At 39.9% G+C, this 20691-nt stretch overlaps 1 protein-coding gene across 1 annotated transcript in view; it reads left to right on the plus strand.

The window, feature by feature from the left end:
* The first annotated feature begins 7784 nt into the window (after window positions 1–7784).
* Window positions 7785–20691, plus strand: part of LOC127804104 (protein MICRORCHIDIA 1-like) — an 86650-nt gene continuing 73743 nt past the window's right edge. The window contains exons 1-4 of the mRNA XM_052340836.1: window positions 7785–7939; window positions 8069–8324; window positions 8464–8538; window positions 8689–8723. Coding sequence (XP_052196796.1) covers window positions 8072–8324; window positions 8464–8538; window positions 8689–8723 — 363 coding nt within the window. The 5' untranslated portion in view covers window positions 7785–7939; window positions 8069–8071. The remainder of the gene's footprint in view (window positions 7940–8068; window positions 8325–8463; window positions 8539–8688; window positions 8724–20691) is intronic.

A 20691-nucleotide genomic window follows, 5' to 3' on the forward strand; every position in this document is an offset into this window, starting at 1 on the left:
CGTGTGCTGAAGGCATAATCGCACCCCCCACATTCTCTCTCTCTCTCTTTATCTCTCTCCCCCCACCTTCCCACTCGCAGGCGAGACTGCGATATCGATTATGGAGACCCTAAAACACGGAACCCACACTCACCGAATTGAACCCTAACCCCCAGCCCACCATCCCTCGCATTCGTTTATTCTTTTCCTTGTGCTTGGATGATCGACGAGGGCTATTCCAAGATTTGGGCCATGGTGGAGGCGCTAGCAGTGGCGGCTGTCGAAGTGGCGAAGGGGCAATTGGCCACGACGACGTGCGCTTCGAAGCTTGTGGACCAGGCCTTTTTTTCTTCCTAAGCGTTACAAGATCCCTAGCGACCTCAACTCTTGCGTCAAAGACTCAAAGGTATATATATTTTCGGATTCAGTGATTATTGTTCACTTGTTCTGGAAAATTCCGATTGGGAAACTCTGGCTATTTTTGATTCTTGTTCATTTGTTTTGGAAATTTTGATTAGGGATTGGAAAATCATTTTGGTTTCATGTTCTGTTATACTAGGATTATCGGTTCTGATTGACGATTGGAAACGTTCTGGCTATTGTCGGTTCAGTTCAGTTATTGCATTTTATTGTTCGGTTAGTTCGGTTATACTAGGATTATCGGTCGGTTTGGTTTGATTATTAAGGACAATTCGGTTCGCTTCAATTAGTAATTTTTGGACAATTCGGTTTGGTTATAATAGATTGCACACCTCTAATGGCAGCCATGCCTCTGCAACTTAACCATTCCATGCAACTCCAAATCTCCATGCCCTGCAAGGATTTGCATGCAATGAAGGATGGCCAAGGCAGGAGAGTTGGTGGTGAATCGGCTATAAATAAGAGAAGAAATGGAGATAGCAACAATTAAGATGATGAAGAAATAGGAGAGTCGAGAATTGCGAAGGGAGCAAGCAACGATCAGTGATGGCTGAAGCAGAGTAGCATCAAGCTTGGCGTCGAGATGGTGGCTGGTTGGCCAGATTGATGGTCGAGATGGTGGTCAAAAACGGCCGCAGCAAGCGACCAACAGCCATGGCCTCAAGCAGCGGCCATGGCTACAAGTAATAAGGCAAGCTGCGGGCAACAAGCAACCGCGATAGTCCAGCAAGGCCGGAGGCGTCCGACGAACGTGCTGCGACGGAGTTGCTGGTGTGTGCAGGTAGAAGGCAGGGGATGAAGAAGAAGGGGGGAAGAAGAATGGAAGAGAAAAAGAAAAAAGAAAAGAAAAGGAAAAAATAAAATAAAAATAGATGAAAATAGGGAAATGTTCTCGAAAAATTCTATGAACTAATTTGGGGGTAGAAGAGTATGCTCGATGCCAATAAATTATCTAGACACGCGTTTCGAGGTTAGGGCGGGCATACCGAGACAGCCTGAGAGGCTAAGTTAAGATAAGCAAAATTTCTTAGAAAATTTCAAAAAAAATAGGAAAATTACTTTATAAATTGTTATAGATAAATATTTGGAAAATATTTAATTTGGATTTATTGAGGAAAAATATGAAGAAATAGGAAAAAATTATGAGAAAATTAGGAAAAAAATAGAATATTGATATTTTTGAATAAATATGATGGCCAGGGTATATTGAGGATCCAAATTGAGTACGTTAAAAAGTTGACACAAAAATCAAAATGTTATGAGATACGTTCGAGGTAAGTGGTTCAACCAAAAAATTCAATTTCATGCAAACGTTTTGCTTTCATGTTGTCATGTTTTTGTATGTTATACATCACGTAGAGTGTATTTATATTTTTTATGATGAAATATGCATATGTGCAGGATGAGATTTTCGATCATACGTTGCATGGGTTTGGGATTAGGGATTGGCGTCGTTGCTTTGCTAATGATGCATCCATACACCTCGGTCTGGCAGGGAGACTGTAAAAATGACGAGCAACAGTTGGGTGCGATCAACTCAAACATAGAGTAATGATGAATGTGCATTGCATATATACATGTGCATTAAATGATGTACCCTTACTGTAACGCCCGTAAATAGCTATTAATTTAATTTTGGGGGTAATTGGGTTTAAGAGAAATATCAAAATAATTTGTGGTGGTTAAATAAAAATTTAATTATTTTAGGAATTTTTGGAATTACAGAAAAAATTAAAATAAATTAATTTGTGTGATTTTTAGAAAGTTCGAGCATTTCTGTAATTATTATAGGGGGCGTTTGTGTATATAATGAAAGTTTAGGGGTGCTGGCGTGAATCGCGGAAGAGGGAAAAAGTTATAATAAATATAAGTTAAATCATATATAGGTTAAAAGTAGCGTGTGGCGCAGTGGTCGCCGCGCGAGGATTGCCAGCGGGGAGACGGGGGTTCGAGCACCCGCGGGTGCGCGCGCTGTGAAGGAATTTTGGCTGATTTTCAGCTAAAACCCTTGCTTAAAACGACGCCGTTTTGGGCAAGGCGGTGGCAGCCATGCGCAGCTGCTGGGCGCGCCACGTGGCGCGCTGTGGGCCGCCCCTTTTGCCTCTTTTTAAAGCCCGATTTCGGGCACTTCTTTTGCTCAAACAGTGAGCAAATTTTGGCAGAAAATTCAGCAGCGTGCGCGACGTAAATCTGAGAATTTTGGGGCTTCAAAAATCTAATTAAACTCCGTTTAATCCCTGATTTAATTATCCAGGTATGTACCTTAGCTAGTAATTAATATTTTCTGCGATTGAAATTTCATTTGGGGCCCAATTTTATTAGTTTTGTCTATAAATGGAATATTGCAGTTGATATAACGTTGATTGTGTTTTGTCAAATTGAACCTAAGGTTATCTCCGGAAAGGCAAGTTCTATATACCCTCATTGTCGATTCTTTCGATGTCAATTTATTTGGCCTCCCTTTGTTAGATTTGGCTGTTAATAAATTATGGAATTTAAACAGTGTGTTTAATAATTTAATTTATTAACCTGGTTTCGAGGGTATTAATCATTGGTTGCCTACGGGGGTTTGTATCACCCCCAAGCCTATCGGAATGATGTCGTACTCACCCGGGGCTAGGTTCTTAGCTGTCGGGTATTATTATTAGATTTTCGATTATTTATTGGCTAGAGCGGTTGGGCAGTGGGGGCAAGGGTTAGCCGTTCGGTGACGGTGAAACTGTTGTATGGTCTATTTTAGGCCGTCAGATGGTCTCTCCTGGTCACTAACCGCTGACCGGTGTCAGGCACTGCTAACCTACTCTACCGTTATGTGATTATAGCATGCCTGATTATTTCATTTTTGTTGCATGGTTTGGTATGCACATGGGTTCGGGCTGCATGATGGGATCATCATGATTTGGTTATGCTTGATCACGGACATTTTAGATTGGTCAGGTTGCATCCAGCACGGGCATATGTATCGCGTGTGATTTACTACGTGGGCGGAGCATGGCTTGATGCCTGGATGTATGGGCGCCTTGTATCACGTTGGTGCTCATTACGCCTTGCATTTTATATGCATTGCATGGTTACTGGTAGTTATTAGTTCTCGGACGGGAGTACCGTTCCGAGGGAGCCTTTGGCTCGGCTGTCGGGAGTACCGGCAGGGATACGGGTGACGGGAGTACCGACCCGGGACAGTGCGCACAGGTTTGTGGTGATTTATGTTGCCTTTCAGGGCAGCGGCAGGTTGGTATGGGACTTGGGTGCCAGGTGTTCTATGTGGGCCCCAAGGACCAGTATATGTTTTATTATGCGGCACTGTTGCGTTGTTGCGTCACATGACTTGTGTGTACATGTGGGTTTATATTTGGGGTGATCTCCTCTTCTGTTTCGTTTACAGCCTTCCTTTTCATATAAACTTGCTGAGTCTTGCGACTCACCTTGCTTTCCATCATTCCAGGTAAGGGTAAAGCAAAAGTCGAGGGCGAGGACTGCGCTACCTAGCAGCCAGCCGTGTCGGTAGGGTGTACAGTTAGCTGCCCCCGTTTTCTCTGATGTTTTGTTAGGAGTTCTGACTCTCATTTTTGACTGTGCCCGGTTGTTCCTTGTATCATTTATCGTTGGCACAGGTGTCTGTATATTTTTATATACTCCTTGACTGCTGTTCCAGCAGGGTACTTGTAGGCGTGCATGTCTATTGTTTTGCTTCCGCTGTTGTATTTTTCATATGTATGCATGCCAGGGTATTTTTGTCTTGTGTTTGTTTCTCTTCTCTTATGTAGGCGTTCTCGTTCGGATTGACCGGGCGATTGGGATATCCGGGCGGGGGTGCTTACACTTACTTAGATGATTTATCATCTAACTTTGATTTTGCCCCTAAAATATTCAAACGTTCCAGATAGAGATTGCAGTAGAAACGAGGATGAATGAGACATGAAATGACACTTAGCAAAGTTTATGATGAATTTAATATATGTTATGTTGTCCATGTATTTAAGTTATGTTATTTTGAATTCTGAACGTTTTGAGGAATGATAATATATAACCTTATTTATGATTAATGTTAAAGTTAAAGTTCGATTTTAACTTCCCCATTTTGTGTATATGATGATTATCTTTCGAGATAGATGTATGAAAATGTTGGGATAGATATGAGGAATGATATAGTTTAGTATTAGTATTAAAGGAAAATGTTTATTATCTCATAATTATCCTAAGTTATAACACATCTAAATCCTAAGTTATAACATCTCGACGTTCAGAATTGGTCGACGGAGATTTGTTAACCCGCACTTGTATGGTAGATCCGAGAGATGGGTAATGAGGTATCCAGTTTGATTCGTCGAGCCGACCGCTCGTCCCTGCAAGGTACTCCGAAGCTCAAGTTAGTGAGCGAGCAAGCGAAAATCTCGGATGTTTTTAGGTTAGTCGTAAATAGTACATACCGTGGCCCTTAAGAGGGCTAGTTGATATATATATCAGCAAAACGCTTTCTTGCCTGCTCCGTACGTGTAGAGGTGATGGGATGGAATAGCCGGCGGGGGTGTCCCTGCCGCTGCAAGGTGTCGACAAGACCCTCATTAATGAGGATAGGATATCCCATTAATGCGAATGGGATCTGTCATTAATGAGAGTGAGATCTGAGGGGGATGTTTGGAAATCCAGTCGCGACTGTAATGATATTGTTGCCAGAATGCCAGGATGAGACTGGCATGAGCCGGTGAGATGGGGCGAGAGAATGGGCCCAAGGGGCCCAATCAGGGTGGCCATTGGCTTGTTGGTATGTCGCAACACGCGCCTCTTCTGTGATGCGAGCTTATGAGCTAAGCCGACGAGCTATGAAGGTCACTGGGAACTAGCCCAGAGTGTAGCTGAGGGCCGTTTGAATATGCCAAAGAGTTAGAGATGCTACCGGGAGCTCGCTTGCCCTCGATGTTTGACCCCGAGCTTCAACACTATTTGAGATCGCTTTAACGAGCTCAGTTCGATTTATTGGGCCTCGAACGTTTGGGCCAAATCATCATGTTAAGTCCGGCCCACACAGAATGAAGCGAGAAATACCCATAACATAACACGTCTGAAAAATGGGTATTACATCACCCATTGAAGACTATTATGTTTTAGATAATTTATCACTCTTACTCTCAAGTTATGTATCTAATTATTATGATAAAGTATAAAAATTATTTTGCTTTCACTGCTGATATGTAAATTACAATAGATTTTTCATTTATTATGTAAATATATATGCAGAAAGGAAGTGATATTCCATTGATTTAATAAAAAAAATATTTATCTTATTATGTCGCATGATAATAATTGTTATATATATTTAATATGAATACTGCTCTGACTCATAGCATTACTCATTTGATATATAACCACTCATTGAGTGTCTTAAAGTCTCAAATTTCTCCGTCATTTCCTTATCATTAATTCTCTGTCCACTTTATAATAACTATACTATATTTGGTACAATTAATCACTTATTTGGTTAGGACGAAAAAATAGAATGATAATTCTATCAAAATGAAAAAAAATATTCATCAAAAAAATGGATGGAAAGATGGTCCATGACATAAAATAGACGATACAATTACCTTCTTTTTTTTTAATCAAAATAATATATTTTTAATTAGAAAAATAAAACATGTATTGACTTTTTTCATTAATATATTTTTATGAAAATTCCTCCCAATGGCCACAGTGTCTCATCGTTCAGCAGGGTCGCATTTTGTTTATTCTATTTTTATTATTTTCAGTTTCATAGCTTGTTATCGCCACCTGTTTTTTTTTTCATTTTTGCTGCCTGTTGTCACCCACCACTAAGAGTGTTCAAAAAAATTGTTGAACTGCGGTTTCTGGTTGAATCGGACCAAATCAACCGATTTTTTGAATTGCCGGTTCAGTTTGGTTTGAAAAACTTCCAAACCATGCGGTTTGGTAGATCGACGATTTAGCTCAAAATCGAACTGTCCGCGTATAATATATAATTAAAAAAATAAAAATTATAAATATAAAACCCGCCATTCTTCGTCTTCGGCTACGGGCTACCTCTCATCTTTCTCTTCCTTTCCCCCAACCAAACCCTAACCCACCCACCTGCCGCATCGTTTTTCTTTCCCATTTCCCTCAGACATCATTGATCGGCGCCAACCCATCGACAGACCCCACGTCGCAAGGTCTGGTCGCAGTTGACGCACCTCAAACCGAGTGTTCCACTCGCCCGACGCCCGTCGCCTTCTTCCTCCTTCCATTCCGATCGCCGGTTGCGGGTATGCCGAGTCTCTCTCTCTCACAGTTAATGTTTCTGTTGTTTACTTATTTTGAGTAACAAAATGCTTATGAGGAAAAACTTTCAGCGACTGACAATCCTTCATTTCAGCGATGTCTTTTATTTTCTGCATTTTTACTTATTTTCCAAAAAATGCTTTAGCGTGTATATCTATATTAGCTTAGATTTTCGATTTGTTCTGTTAACATTATATTGTTCTGGTTACTTGTGTGTCTGTTTAGTGACTTGATCCAAATAAGTAGTCTACATCTGTTGTATTGAGAATACATTTTGAAGTGACTTTGTTCAGTTAGTCGATCCTTGTGTTGAAATCGAAGAAACTAAATTGAACCGAACCACAAAATACAGTGCGGTTCGGTTCGATTTTCTGCACCAAATCAAACTGCTTGATTTGATTTGGTAGCAAACTGAGTCTACGATTCGATGCATTAAACTGCCTTAACATCGGTCAAACCGAATCGCAAACACTTCTACCCACCACGGCCTTCTATCGCCTACCACTTGCTGCTCCTTCTCACTTTTGTTTCCCTTTGTCTACTATTGTATTTTTTTTTTATTTTTAAAAATAATATAATTTATTATTATTTAATTTAATTACTTTTATTTAAAAAAAAGTTTTTCAATATAAAATATTGGAATTATAAATAATATTTTTAATTTAATATCATAAAAAGAATATTTTAGTTAATTATTTAATTATTTATTTTACATATATGATAACAAATATTATAAAAAATAATAATAAAATGAAATAGTCATTTATTTTCATTTTATCATACCAAATGTAACCTTAAAATTTGTTCATTTACTAAAATAAAAAGAGAGAAAAACACGATTAGGGTTTATTGGAGAGAAAATACTCATTCAAACCTTAGTTGAAAAGGTCGGATTGTGGAGATTTTTCAATTAATTCTGAAGCAAAATACAGTATAAAGTGATTGAATATTTTGAGATGACTCTCTTTTTGCGAGGACTCTTAATACTCAATTTCTTAATCTTATTGAAATAGATAAATCGTAAAAATCAGAATTCAAATTTAAAACTCATTAAAAAATACCAATATATCACGACTCATTATTTGCCAGAGGGCAAAGTGGCCGAATATCTTCAAGAAAAGGAAAATGACTGTTGAAGGAAAAGTCGGGAGGAAAACTGACTTTATTATATATTGTGCGTGAAAAGATCCAAGTACGAGCATCACGAACTGCATGATTTTCCCTCCTCCGTCTTCAAACTCAACGAGCTAACTACAACTACGAGGTAAGGATTCCGCACTTTGATGGGTGTCAGTTGACGACATCGCAATCCGCCGAGCCTTTCTAAAACCCTAGTTCGTCCTATTATGTCCGAAGTTCGCCTAATTCTTACAATAAATCTCTCGATTCGAAGGCGATGTTTGGGGGGCAAGGAAAGGAATCGATCGATGTTGTCACTATTGACAGTAGCGATGATGAAGGCGGCGCCACAGTCGGAAAAAGGAACACTAGTATCCCATTGGAAGCGCCATTAGTGGAAACTAAGCCGCTAGTTCGGAGTACTGGAACAAATCATCCATCGGCGTCGAGCTATGCGGCACTCGAGTCTCGGAGTTTCTGGAAGGCTGGGAACTACAGCGTCGGTCCCACAAAGTCCGCGGCACTCCAAGGTTGTGTGTCATGATTTCATTCCATCATTCCAGAGTTCTTATCCACACACACACACACACACACACACACACAAACACAAACACAAACCAACAAGCTGCATGTCGCTTATGGTAGCTGTTCTTTTTGCAAATTTTTAAGGTGAATTGGAGCACGCCCGTGTACATCCCAAGTTTCTGCATTCCAATGCAACTTCTCACAAGTGGGCATTTGGAGGTATAGTAAACAAATCCCATCAAAGAATCTAGAAACGTACTGATATTACAAAGGAAATGTTCCATACATACGTTTTGAATTATATCTTTGTATTTTTTAAGTTCCTGTCCAGTTGTTGATATGCTTGTTATGTTTATACCTCTGTTGCAGCAATAGCCGAGCTCTTGGACAATGCCGTGGATGAGGTAGTCCTGATGGTCTTTTTCAAATCATTTATTCCATATCACATGGGTGATGTAGGCTATAACTTTTGGGATGTTTTATTTTGTTGATTTTTGCAATATGATATCTTAGATTTTGTGATTGGAGTTTAGCCATGAAGGTGAATGGCAAACCTCTTTGATCCGTTTAGTTTATTCCTTGGTTTGAGTTACTTGGTGTTCATCTGGAGCTCCTAAACATGTGAAATTTGACACGAGAACAGAGTTAAAATCCTAGATTTCAATTGATAAGGGAGTTTAGATGTATTAGTTTCAAACCCAGTGTTTGGATGTAGATACTTGTGATAGGACTAATAATTCCTGGAGTTTCTATACTTCTATTTGTGTTTTAAATAAAGAAACACATGAAGAATTTGAAATTATGAAATTAATTGTTAAAGATGCAATTTAACCTTGAAACTGGGCCAAATTGATCAACTGTTCTTTAGCTCAAGCCAGTGCTTTGCTATTTTGCTTATCTATGCTGTACATTCTTAGAAAGATTAATGGCATTTTCACCTGTTCCTAGCTAATCAATAATGGTAAAATGTGGTTTAGGTGGTAATTTTATCTAAATACAATACTATTCATTTCATTGACCAATTGTGACCAGCTGCTCAAAATCACCTCTCAAAAAAAGCTTTCTGCTCCTTGCTTTTGCCCAAAATACTTGTTACTTGAACATGAAGACTAAACCATCTATTCCGACACCATTCCTGTGATTCCCACAAAAGTGGAGAGTGATTGCATGAAGTAAGAAATCAGGAAATTCAATTTCAAAGCCTAAACCATTCTCAATACTAATATGGTGGATAAAGCCATGTGACTTAACTGTTTCCTAGGAAACCCACTGAAGATACACCAAGCTACAGATCATTCTGTCCTCACTGGAGGCTAGCCCATCAGAGTTTACCCTGTGTTGTTGGCTGCTTGCTCTTGGATGAAGGAGAATATCAGGCAACGCAAGTAGCTAGTGCTTGTGATGATACATGTCATGCTTTTGATTCACAACCATTTCCTTTGCGGGCATAACAATGACCTCCAATGCAACAAGTCTATGGGCTCAAATAACACCTAATTAGTCATAAAGGAGCAACCTTACAATTGCTAATAAGGCCTACCCACTTTCCCCACGATCATAAATATAAATATCATTCAATCAGCCCGGTTCTCATCTAAATGCTACTCATGATTAAGTTCAGAAATTCTCAAAGCACTTGTTGTGGGACATCACCTCATGAACTCTCATAGCAGGAGTCACTGTCCTCACGGATAGATAATGTATATGGTAGTTCCATGAGTTGAATCATGGTTTGCCATATTTTTCAAGCTTTGCATATATGAATTGATATGTCTACCCTGTTTTAATCACTTGTAGAAGCTATATATCCTCTTCATGTGTTTTTTTATGTTTTGAAACAATGGTTTACTCAACACATGCATGAGGTATTGAGGTGGTCTCAAAAATGGTCAATTTGCTTTTTCTATGCAGCTTAGTTCTCCCATGTGTTCCTATCCTGCCTTTTTTTTTGGTTTTTTTGATGCTTGGCTCCAGTAGCACAGAGTTCCTACATAGAATGAAATGTAAACTTAGGTATGAATGAGACGACCCAATTTTTTCTTTTCTTTTATACGAACTCAAATAAAGCCCGTCACATACAACTCATTAACAACGGAAATCCATATTACATACTTACAATACAATTTCCTTAAACATTCTTCTCCCTTACATTTCAAGGTAAAGAGCAACTAAAATCTAAATACAAAATTAAACTATTACATTCTTCTGCCCTCAAACACCCCCACGGATCTTTTGGTCGAGATGTGCCCTGTACACATGACTATCCCACAAAAAACAAACTCCATTGGATTCGCCCTCATCCATGGCTTTCCCCTTGCCTGGAATGATACGAAGCAAATATGAACCACAAGGTCTAGCAAGTATATATGAAATAAATAAGGCACCTTATACCATCAGAGCAACATGGAGTACCCAAAACAGGATCAACAAGAAATGTAGAAATGATGGAACTTAACATTCACATTAAGCACCCCCATGTAGTGTCTCATAATATCACACAACAAAGAGGGAAACAATAGAAAATGAAACAAGAAGGATTAACCCATTTTTATTAGACACAACATGTATGGTCTACAACATGCACATGCTTAGTTACTCAGTGTGCGGTCCATGGGCTCATACATGACACATCAGCACCCAAGGCCTCAAAGTACATATATATATATATATGATATAAATTGGGAGCACTGGCAGCCTTTAAACCCTCCAAGAAACCGATCAAACAACCCTCCAAACACTCCTAACTCACCTACAACCCACAACAAACACAACAGTCTATAGAAGAACATAATTTAAGTGCAAGAACCGAACAAGAAAGAAAATATTCAAACCATATAAGAAGACAAAATTTATCCTGGTTCATGCTAATGAATTGGCACTACATGCAGCCTTCAAACCACCATTGAGCGCAGCCTTCTTTATTGATGAAAACAGTACAAGACTTATCTCTTCTCTCTCTCACGATACAAGCCTTCCCAAAAGAGTACAAAACTATAACTCACAGCTTTCTCACTCTCAAAGCTCTCGTGAAATTAGAAGAGAACATGCGGTTCTCTATCCCTTGCCCCCCTGCCCTATTTATACAGAATAGGGTGATAATTCCTAGGGTTGGATATGATATTGCCGGTTTTGCCCTTCATTAATAACTAATTATTACAAGAAAGCCCCCAGCCTATCAACTAATCAGAACCGCATACAAGACTGCATATTTAATCTATCACTAACTCTAGACAATCCTTAACAATTCTCCACCATTTGTCTTGAGTGTGATACCTTCCATCTTCGTCCATCAAAACCTTTTGGCTTGCTCTTCCTTTGGTTTCCTGCATGATAACCTGATCATCAAATCAATCAACAAACATTAAGAAAATCAAAAAACAATGTTGTAAATTTCACCAATGGATCACCTAGGACAATACTTTCAGCTGCACTTAACTAAACCTGCAACTCTCATTAGAATTATCTACCTCCTCAAGGATCTTCCTAATGAATATATTCCTAACATCAATATGATTGGTCTCTACAAGGTGTCTACCTACACTCCACCATAAACCAAATCCATACTTAATGTTACTCATTAATACCAAAGTGTCCAAACCTTCATACAACATCACAACACAGTGAACCTCTCCCGAATTGGCCTTTCCACTGTTAGACTTTATTCCTAGCTCCCATATCCGGCCTCTTAGGCTTTACCACTGTCTTTCTCTTATGTTTGCTTCAAACAAACAAGACTGCTCATCTCTACCTACCAGTCTACCAAGATATGCTTATGATTGGGAGACCTAGGCTGCCTTAAGCTGTCCTATTCTAATTCCAACCTCTATGCCTTATCATTCTAGCTTCTCCTCCTTCCAACAATCTCAAAACACTGAATTTACCACCTCAGCTACACCTTGAGATTCCCATTGGATAACTATCAATGAAGCTGCCTTACTCTTCCTAGGCATACCATTGAAATTGACACAGCTACTCCTATGCACTCAATTTTAACCCCTTGGACCATCATAAGAGACTCCAATTCTTATAATATTTTGGCTTAGGAATTACTTAACTCATAGAGAGACCTTCTAAGCGATAAACCTTGCTTACCTTTCTCTCTAACCTCTAATCCCTTGGGCTACACCATAAGATCACTTTTCCCTTAGTTTAAATTTCCATGGATACTCTCTGATTAGTGACACCTATTTGACCCAAATTAAGCCTTCATGTACTGCTACAACAAATGGCCATGTCTAGCCATTTCCCTAGACTTTTCCCATTTCCCAGCACTTCCTTAATTTACAAATAGACACTTCACAGCACTCCACCTCTTTAACCTAAGGGATCTTTCATCTAAGTCCAAGCCTCTCCCCAAATTTACATGGCTCCATGCCATTCATTTGGACATGAGTGCATCACCTTTTCTTATACAAGAGGTTCTATATCCCAGCCTATCCTTAGCACTCAAGGCAGTGCATAAGCTTCTTATACCCAGACATTTCATACCTCGCTAGAACCTACCTTAAGACCTATCACTACCCATCCTAGGCAGCACTCTAAACCTTCTATTCCCTTGCTCATTTCCTGCAAGATGATTCTATTTCCCTTTCCTTGCTTAATCCTGATTTTGATCAACATGGGCTACATCATACAAGACAACACTTGCACACACCCTTTTCCCCTCATTGTTTACAAGGACCCTCATTGCAAGAGCCAAAGCTATCTTAAACACTAGCTTCCTCCCTCTCACAATCTAGCCCAAGTTTACACAATGAATATGATCAAAACAAAAATTCCAGATTTCCCTATTGCTATACCCTGGTTCATAGGTTAGTTTAGGACATTCCCAAAGGTGTCTCCTTGCTGTTTTCTTTACACACCATCCCAGATTTCATCCATTGCCCTTAGCATCAGCTAATTTCATGTCCTATTGGTAGAGTTTTCCCACATAGGTAAGAACCCTAGCTTTTGAAAGACCTAGGCATACCTATTCCACAACTCTACTCCACCTAACCTTTCATACCAGAAGAAATTTCCAGCAAGCTTCCTAAATTCCAGCAAGCTCATATACGCTTGGGAATTCCTTAGGGACACACCATCACCACTAGGTTCACTTCACCTAGCTCCACCATGAGACAAGGCCTGGATAGGTTCCCAAAACATCCTAGAAACTGATTTCTAATGGGATTTACTGATTTTGGAGACTTCTACATCTGGAGACTTAGACAAACTACCTGGTTTCTATTCCTATACACCTGCAAAATTTCCCATCTCCTAATATCCCTAGAATTAGATACCTCTCCTAGTCCTTGCTCACCATTGTGAGCCATCCTCAACAAATGACACAGCCTGACCTTATCATAGGCTATCCTTTAGTGGCTGCAGCTTATCCACATATAAATGCAAGCATGCACCACATAGGGTTGCTACCATCTCTCTAAGAGATCCTTGCAACTTCTTAGGACTTCAATTCTCGCTATCTAATTATTCTTAAGGACATTAGGCTTTTTATTAAAAACATGGACATATTTTACAGCTTCTAATAATCTGGAATAGCTCCACCATGCATCCTATTCTCACATCTCCAATTATCTTAGCCTTAGATTGATGCCTAGACAAACCATTTCCCCCGCCACCATGACTCTATGGGTAAATACCCATTTCCTATGAGAAGTACACCCTAACCCTAGGACCTATGCTATTTTTACTGCATACCTAGAAAGACTATAGGACATCCGCACTCTCATAGCCAAAACCACACATGGTGTTTGAACATTCGGGGCTGGTTCTTTCTTGGGATTCGTTCTTTGAAAGCACCCTCGCCCGGATATCCCCAACCACCCGGACTACCCGAACGGGAGCACCTACGGAAGGAAAAAGAATGAAACACGAGACAAAAATCACCCTGCCATGCATACACAAAAATAAGAACAGCGGAAACGAAGCTAAACACATGCATGCACTATGGGTATCCCGCTATCACAGCAGTCACATGATAAATAAATAAACACAGACTTCTGTGCCGACATACAAGAGACTCGAGGAAAGACCTGGCACAGTACAAAATGATAGAGTAAATCATACTCAGACATTAGAGTTGAAAGGGATTGATGGGACTGCCTGTACACCACACCGACTCTGCCGCTAAAGCTGACTCCCTTGCCATGGCCCATGCTGCCACTACCTGGAATGATGGAAAGTAAGGTGAGTCGAGAGACTCAGCAAGCATAAGGAAAGAAAGGCTGAAGGCTGTATAAATCCAATAAACTCTCCCCAGAATAAACCCCCAGGTACACACAAGCCATGAGACGCTACAACATAATAGCATAACATAATAAAAGCACGTACCGGTCCTTGGGGCCCACCCAAGACACACGGCACCCAAGTCCCATACCAACCTGCCGCTGCCCTAAGAGGCAACATGTATCTCCAACAAACCTGTGCGCGCTGTTCCGGGTCGGTACTCCCGTCACTCGTTCATGTCGGTACTCCCGACACCCGAGCCATAGACTCCCTCGGAACGGTACTCCCGTCCGAGAACTAATAACTACTAGTAACCATGCAATGCACATAAAAATGCAATGGCGTAGTGAGCATCAACGTGATACACTGGCGCCCATACATCCAGGCATCAGGCCATGCTTCGCCCACATAGTAAACCACACGCGATGCATATGCCCGTGCTGCATGCAACCTAATCAAGCTAGAATGTCCATGTCCAAGCATACTCAATAAATGAATATCCCAACATGCAACCCGTACCCATGTGCATATCAAATCATGAATAGTAATATAATGAATCTAAACGTGCACTAAATCACATACTGGTAGAGCTAGTCAGCAGTGCCCGGCACCGGTCAACGGCTAGTGACTAGGAGTGTCCACCCAACGGTCCACATCAGGGCCGTACAATAGTCTACCCCAACGTCACCAACAACCGACCCCTGCCCCACTGCTCGATAGCTCTAATCGAAACATAAATAAACCCGAGAAAAACAGTAAATAAACCCGATAAAATCGTAAATAAACCCGCACATCTAGGAACCTAATTCCCAGGCTGGTTCAACATCATTCCCAAAAGGAGTGGGGGCGGTACAAACCCCCATAGGCTCTCAACAAATAAAATTCTAGAAGTCTTGGATTTAATTTAAATTAAAACAAATGAATAATAATTCAACAAATGAGGCTAGGTGTCGAATTAAAGTAAGGGAGAGGATAAAATACAGGAAATCACAGGGTCTTTCACGGAAATTAAAGATCATGAAGAGAGGGTTAGGAGCTTGCCTTTACATGGCTGTTTCCTGCCTTTCTTGCATTCCCGCTGCGAAGTAAAGCATTTGCTGGCAATAAATTAAATTGCAGCTTTAATTAAATAAATTTACTGTGTAATATAAATAATTTAACCGTCTAAAATCCTACGTAAGCGCACCTCAAATAAAATCCCAATAAATCTCATATTTATTTTAAATTAAATAACACCAATAATATCCTCCATTTATATATATAATTAATATGCGAAACCAAAACGAATTAAGGGAAGACGAGGGGATCATAAAATGGAATGAAATTGTAAGGGTAGATGAGAGCTTGCCTGAATTTAGCTTTTTACAGCGTTTCTACGCTTGCACGGCACCAAATTAATACATGCTGTAAAATAGATTAAATTCCCAAAATTAATAAAATCATAACTTACATTAAATAAATTTATCATCTAATATAAATAATTTAACCAAATAAAATTCTTAAATATATGACGCTTCAATAATTTTTACCCACGTACCTAATCGCTTTTCATGCCAAAACAATCCCAAAATCGCCCCATTTTCCTCATATTTCTTTCCTTTTCTTATTTTTTTCTTTTTCTTCCTTTTCTTTCTTCTTCTTCTTCTTCCCCGCGGCTTCTCCCTGCGCACGCACCAGCACCAGCGGCCGGTCACCGCCGCCTGGCTCCAGCCCATCGGCCGCCGCTGCGACCAGCTCCATCGCCACCGGCCGCCGCTGATCACCGCACCACCACTGCCACAGCCGGCTCCACCGCGGCCACCTGCACCTCGCGCAACTGCTTGCGCACAGTCGCCCGCCATGGACGGCCCTGGTTGCTCCAGCTGCTGCAGCCTTTGGCTGCTGCTTGCACGACTTCCTCGGTCGCCCTCGCTCACCATTGGCCGGCCATCGCTGCCGGCCATCAAAGCTTCCATCGGCGCCTCGAGCTTCGGCATTGCGGCCATGGCCGAAGCCGCTGCTGCTTGCTTCAATCATTGGCCATGGCAGCTACTGCCATGGCCGATCTTCTCTCTCTCTCTCTCTCTCTTTCGCATTAGCTCTCGGCCCAAAGCTCTCTCCCGAGTTCTCCCTCTCCAACTCTTACTCTCTCTTTCTCTCCTCTGTTAATTTTCAGAGAATGGTACTGTGCAAAACTTGGCCTCCAAGCCTATACGCACAGCCACTCATTTATCATATTAATTTAATTTAAATTACTTTAAGTTAATTTGATTTACCGTTAATTATTATTATGATTTTTTTGTTATTTTCTACATTACTTTTACTATTATTTTGTTACCTTAGTCCTCAAATACTTGATACAAACCCCAAATACCGAAATTTGATGATTAATATCGTTTCCAAAATTCCGGGGTATTACATTCTTCCTATTTGGGCAATTCTTCTTCATATGCCCTTCTTCATGGCAATGAAAGCATTTAATCACTTTCTTGCCACTCCTAGACTTAGACCGAGACCTACCTTTAAAACTAGGGTCTTCTTTTTCTGTTCTAGAGTTCACTGCCAAAGCTTTTATGGCAGATTTCTGGGACTCTACTTTGTGCTGCAAATCCTTGGAATTCAAAGCTCCTATCACATCATCTAGGGTCAGTTTATCCCTTCCATGTTTCAAGATATCCACAAAGGTCTCATAAGACTTAGGAAGAGAGTGCAATAAGACCAAAGCCTTATCCTCATCTTCATACTTAATATTTATATTCTCAAGATCCAAACACAGTTTATTAAAACTGTCCATATGATCTTGCAACCTTTGATTTTCACTCATCTTGAAAGAAAAGAATTTTGTTTTCAAGAACAGCCGGTTGGAGAGGATTTTAGTCATATAAAGAGCATCTAACCTATTCCAAAGCTCCTCCGCGATAGTCATCTTTGACACTTTCCGCAATACTTTGTCTCCTAGGCTTAGAATAAGGGTGTTAAAGGCTCTTTTGTTGGTTTCTTTTCTCCTATCCCTGATTTCCCTTTTCTGGACTTCAGTTAGGGTTTCGAGCATAGGCTTTTCAGCCTCTAAGGCTTCCTCCAATCCAAGATTTCCCAAAAGGGCTCTCATCTTCATCTTCCATAGGCCAAAATCATTTTGGCCATAAAATTTCTCAACTTCATACTGTGCTGTAGAGGCTATAGAAGCCATTCCTGCGAGTATGTGATGAAATTCTAAGTTCTTGATGTTTCTTGATGAGAGGCCCGGCTCTAATACCAATTTGATATAAATTGGGAGCACTGGCAGCCTTTAAACCCTCCAAGAAACCGATCAAACAACCCTTCAAACACTCCTAACTCACCTACAACCCACAACCAACACAACAGTCTATAGAAGAACAAAATTAACTGCAAGAACCGAACAAGAAAGAAAATATTCAAACCATATAAGAAGACAGAATTTATCCTGGTTCACGCCAATGAATTGGCACTACATCCAGCCTTCAAACCACCACCGAGCGCAACCTTCTTTATTGATGAAAACAGTACATGACTTATCTCTTCTCTCTCTCACGATACAAGCCTTCCCAAAAGAGTACAAAACTATAACTCACAGCTTTCTCACTCTCAAAGCTCTCGTGAAATCAGAAGAGAACATGCGGTTCTCTATCCCTCAGCCCCCCTGCCCTATTTATAGAGAATAGGGTGATAATTCCTAGGGCTGGATATGATATTACCAGTTTTGCCCTTCATTAATAACTAATTATTACAGGAAAGCCCCCAGCCTATCAACTAATCAGAACCGCATACAAGACTGCATATTTTATCTATCACTAACTCTAGACAATCCTTAACAATATATATTTATATTTATGCCAATAAACTTTTCCTTACGGACCGAGTCCCACTTATCGAGCTCATAGCCGTAGCTCGCTCGTGTCAAGCTCTCGTCCTTCAAATTAATCATCAAACTGTGGATTGGGTCCCACTTACCGAGCTCATAGCTGTAGCTCACTTGCGTCAAAACGCTCGTCCTTCAACCATGGATATCCTTTTCCCCCTTGCGGCATTGCCGTAGTACAAAATAATAGGTGCGCAAATATATATATATATATATCCATATTTCATGCACATGAACCACATGACCTCAATTACCCCAAACAAATACACACCCCCATGCCATGCCCATGTTTGATCATAAACCCGCATTTGGTTATACTTTTACTCTGCATGAATGTCCAACCAACATTAAATTAACAAAGGAACTCAACTTTACTCATTAATGACAACTGGTCAATAGAAAAGCTGTACATGAAGAATTAGTCTACAACTGGGGAGGAACGATCAACATATACATCTCAACAGTCGATCGCCAGTGTTTGATTTCTTGAACGATTGATAGTCATGTCTCAACAGTCGACAGCCAGTGTCCATACATCTAATGATTGACAGTAGTGACGTGAATGGTCGACTGGTAGAACCCAACAACACGACGACAACCGCAAGAAACCAAAAATACAAGCAAGAGAATACCAAAATCTTGCATAAACTAAATCCTAATCAATCAATGTATCATTCCTTAAGAATATAGGGCGAATCAAAACCCTATTGAAACTTTCAAAAAGATTCTACATGAATTCAAGCAATCACAATATTTAACAAGGCAAAGGAGACAAAATCCATTATTCCAAAATTTTCAGATTTCATGCTAATTTTTAAGGCCCTGATTTAGGCTTAACACCTGGTCAATTACCACAAATAATATGTCTAAATTGAAGCTCGGGATCTCTAGTTTTTGAATCAACAAATGGATTCGAATTTAGATATAACAACCAAAAGTTATACTCCAAAAATCGAAACAATATCAGAATATCCGGATAGTAAAATTTTAGATTTTTGGCAGAGATGAACAAGGTTATTACGGGCTCAAAATGCAACCAATTAATTCAAGTCATATGCCAAAATGAAGCCTATGATATCTAGTTTATGAAACAAAAAGCAGATTTCAACTTGGATATAACCACAAAGTTATATCCCAAAACGTACAACATGCTCAATCTGCTTAGTGTTGGAGCTCACAGTATTGTCGCGGTATGCATTCCGCGGTAGGAATTCTTTGTTGAAGCTCATGGTTCTGTCACAGTGTGCATTCCGCGATAGGAAATGCTTGTTGTTGCTCACGATCTTGTCTCGGTATGCATTTCGCGGTAGGACTGCAGTCGCAATGAAGCTTTAACAGAAAATGCATTTTTGGGTTCGATTTCTTCCAAATTGATCTACACGCAAGAGACACTAAAATTCTTGCATGAAGTTAAACCCTAATTAAGAAAAGCATCATTCCTTATTGAAATCCATAGATGGAAGAATCAACAATTTGAATGGAAAACAAGAGTATTAAGGACTTGCAATTTGAAATAGAAAAGGAGAAGAAGAACTTGCATGTAAGGAAAATTTACATATGAGAGGAAGAGGATTAGAACTTGCCTCTTAAATGGAAAAGAGGAAGAAGAACTTGCCCCTAGAGATTCTTGATGGCCAGACCGAAGAAGCAACCCGCTAGACTGAGATCTCCCTCTTCTTGAAGCCTATCGAACCAGGGAGAAAATAAGAAGAAGAAGAAGAAGAAGAAGAAGAAGAAGAAGAGAGGAACAAGGAAGAAGATGAAGAAATGAAGAAGAAGGGGCTGCACGCCAAGCTCCCTTCCTTTTCTCTCCCTCTTTCCTTAAATACCCCCACACCCTTTTACATATACACACATAATAATTCTATATATATACATTTCTACATTTAATAAAACATGAAATACATCTATATATGTACACACACACACACAACCGACAACTTCTTCCAATCCAAACCCAATCCATTTCAAATTTTGACTTTTCAATTTAAATCATTTTAATTGCATTGATCAAAATATATCAAAATACCTCACGCACAAAAATAATGTGCAAATAATCTAGACCCACTAATAGGTTGTTACAATTAAGGTTTCTAGTAGTATTACAATATAGCATTGGGCCCTTGGGAAATGTGATTGTGCATTTAGCTGTGTGCACATTCTATTCTTTTCATTTTTGTGTCAGATCTCATCATACATTGAGAAAACTCTTTGTTTGTCTTTAGGTTTCTTCTTAAATGCTTCTCAGTTATTTTCTTGAGTTATCTATGTTGTGTATAATGGTCTAA

Source organism: Diospyros lotus, chromosome 6 (assembly GCF_014633365.1).
Source record: "Diospyros lotus cultivar Yz01 chromosome 6, ASM1463336v1, whole genome shotgun sequence".
NCBI classification, from domain to species: Eukaryota; Viridiplantae; Streptophyta; class Magnoliopsida; order Ericales; family Ebenaceae; genus Diospyros; species Diospyros lotus.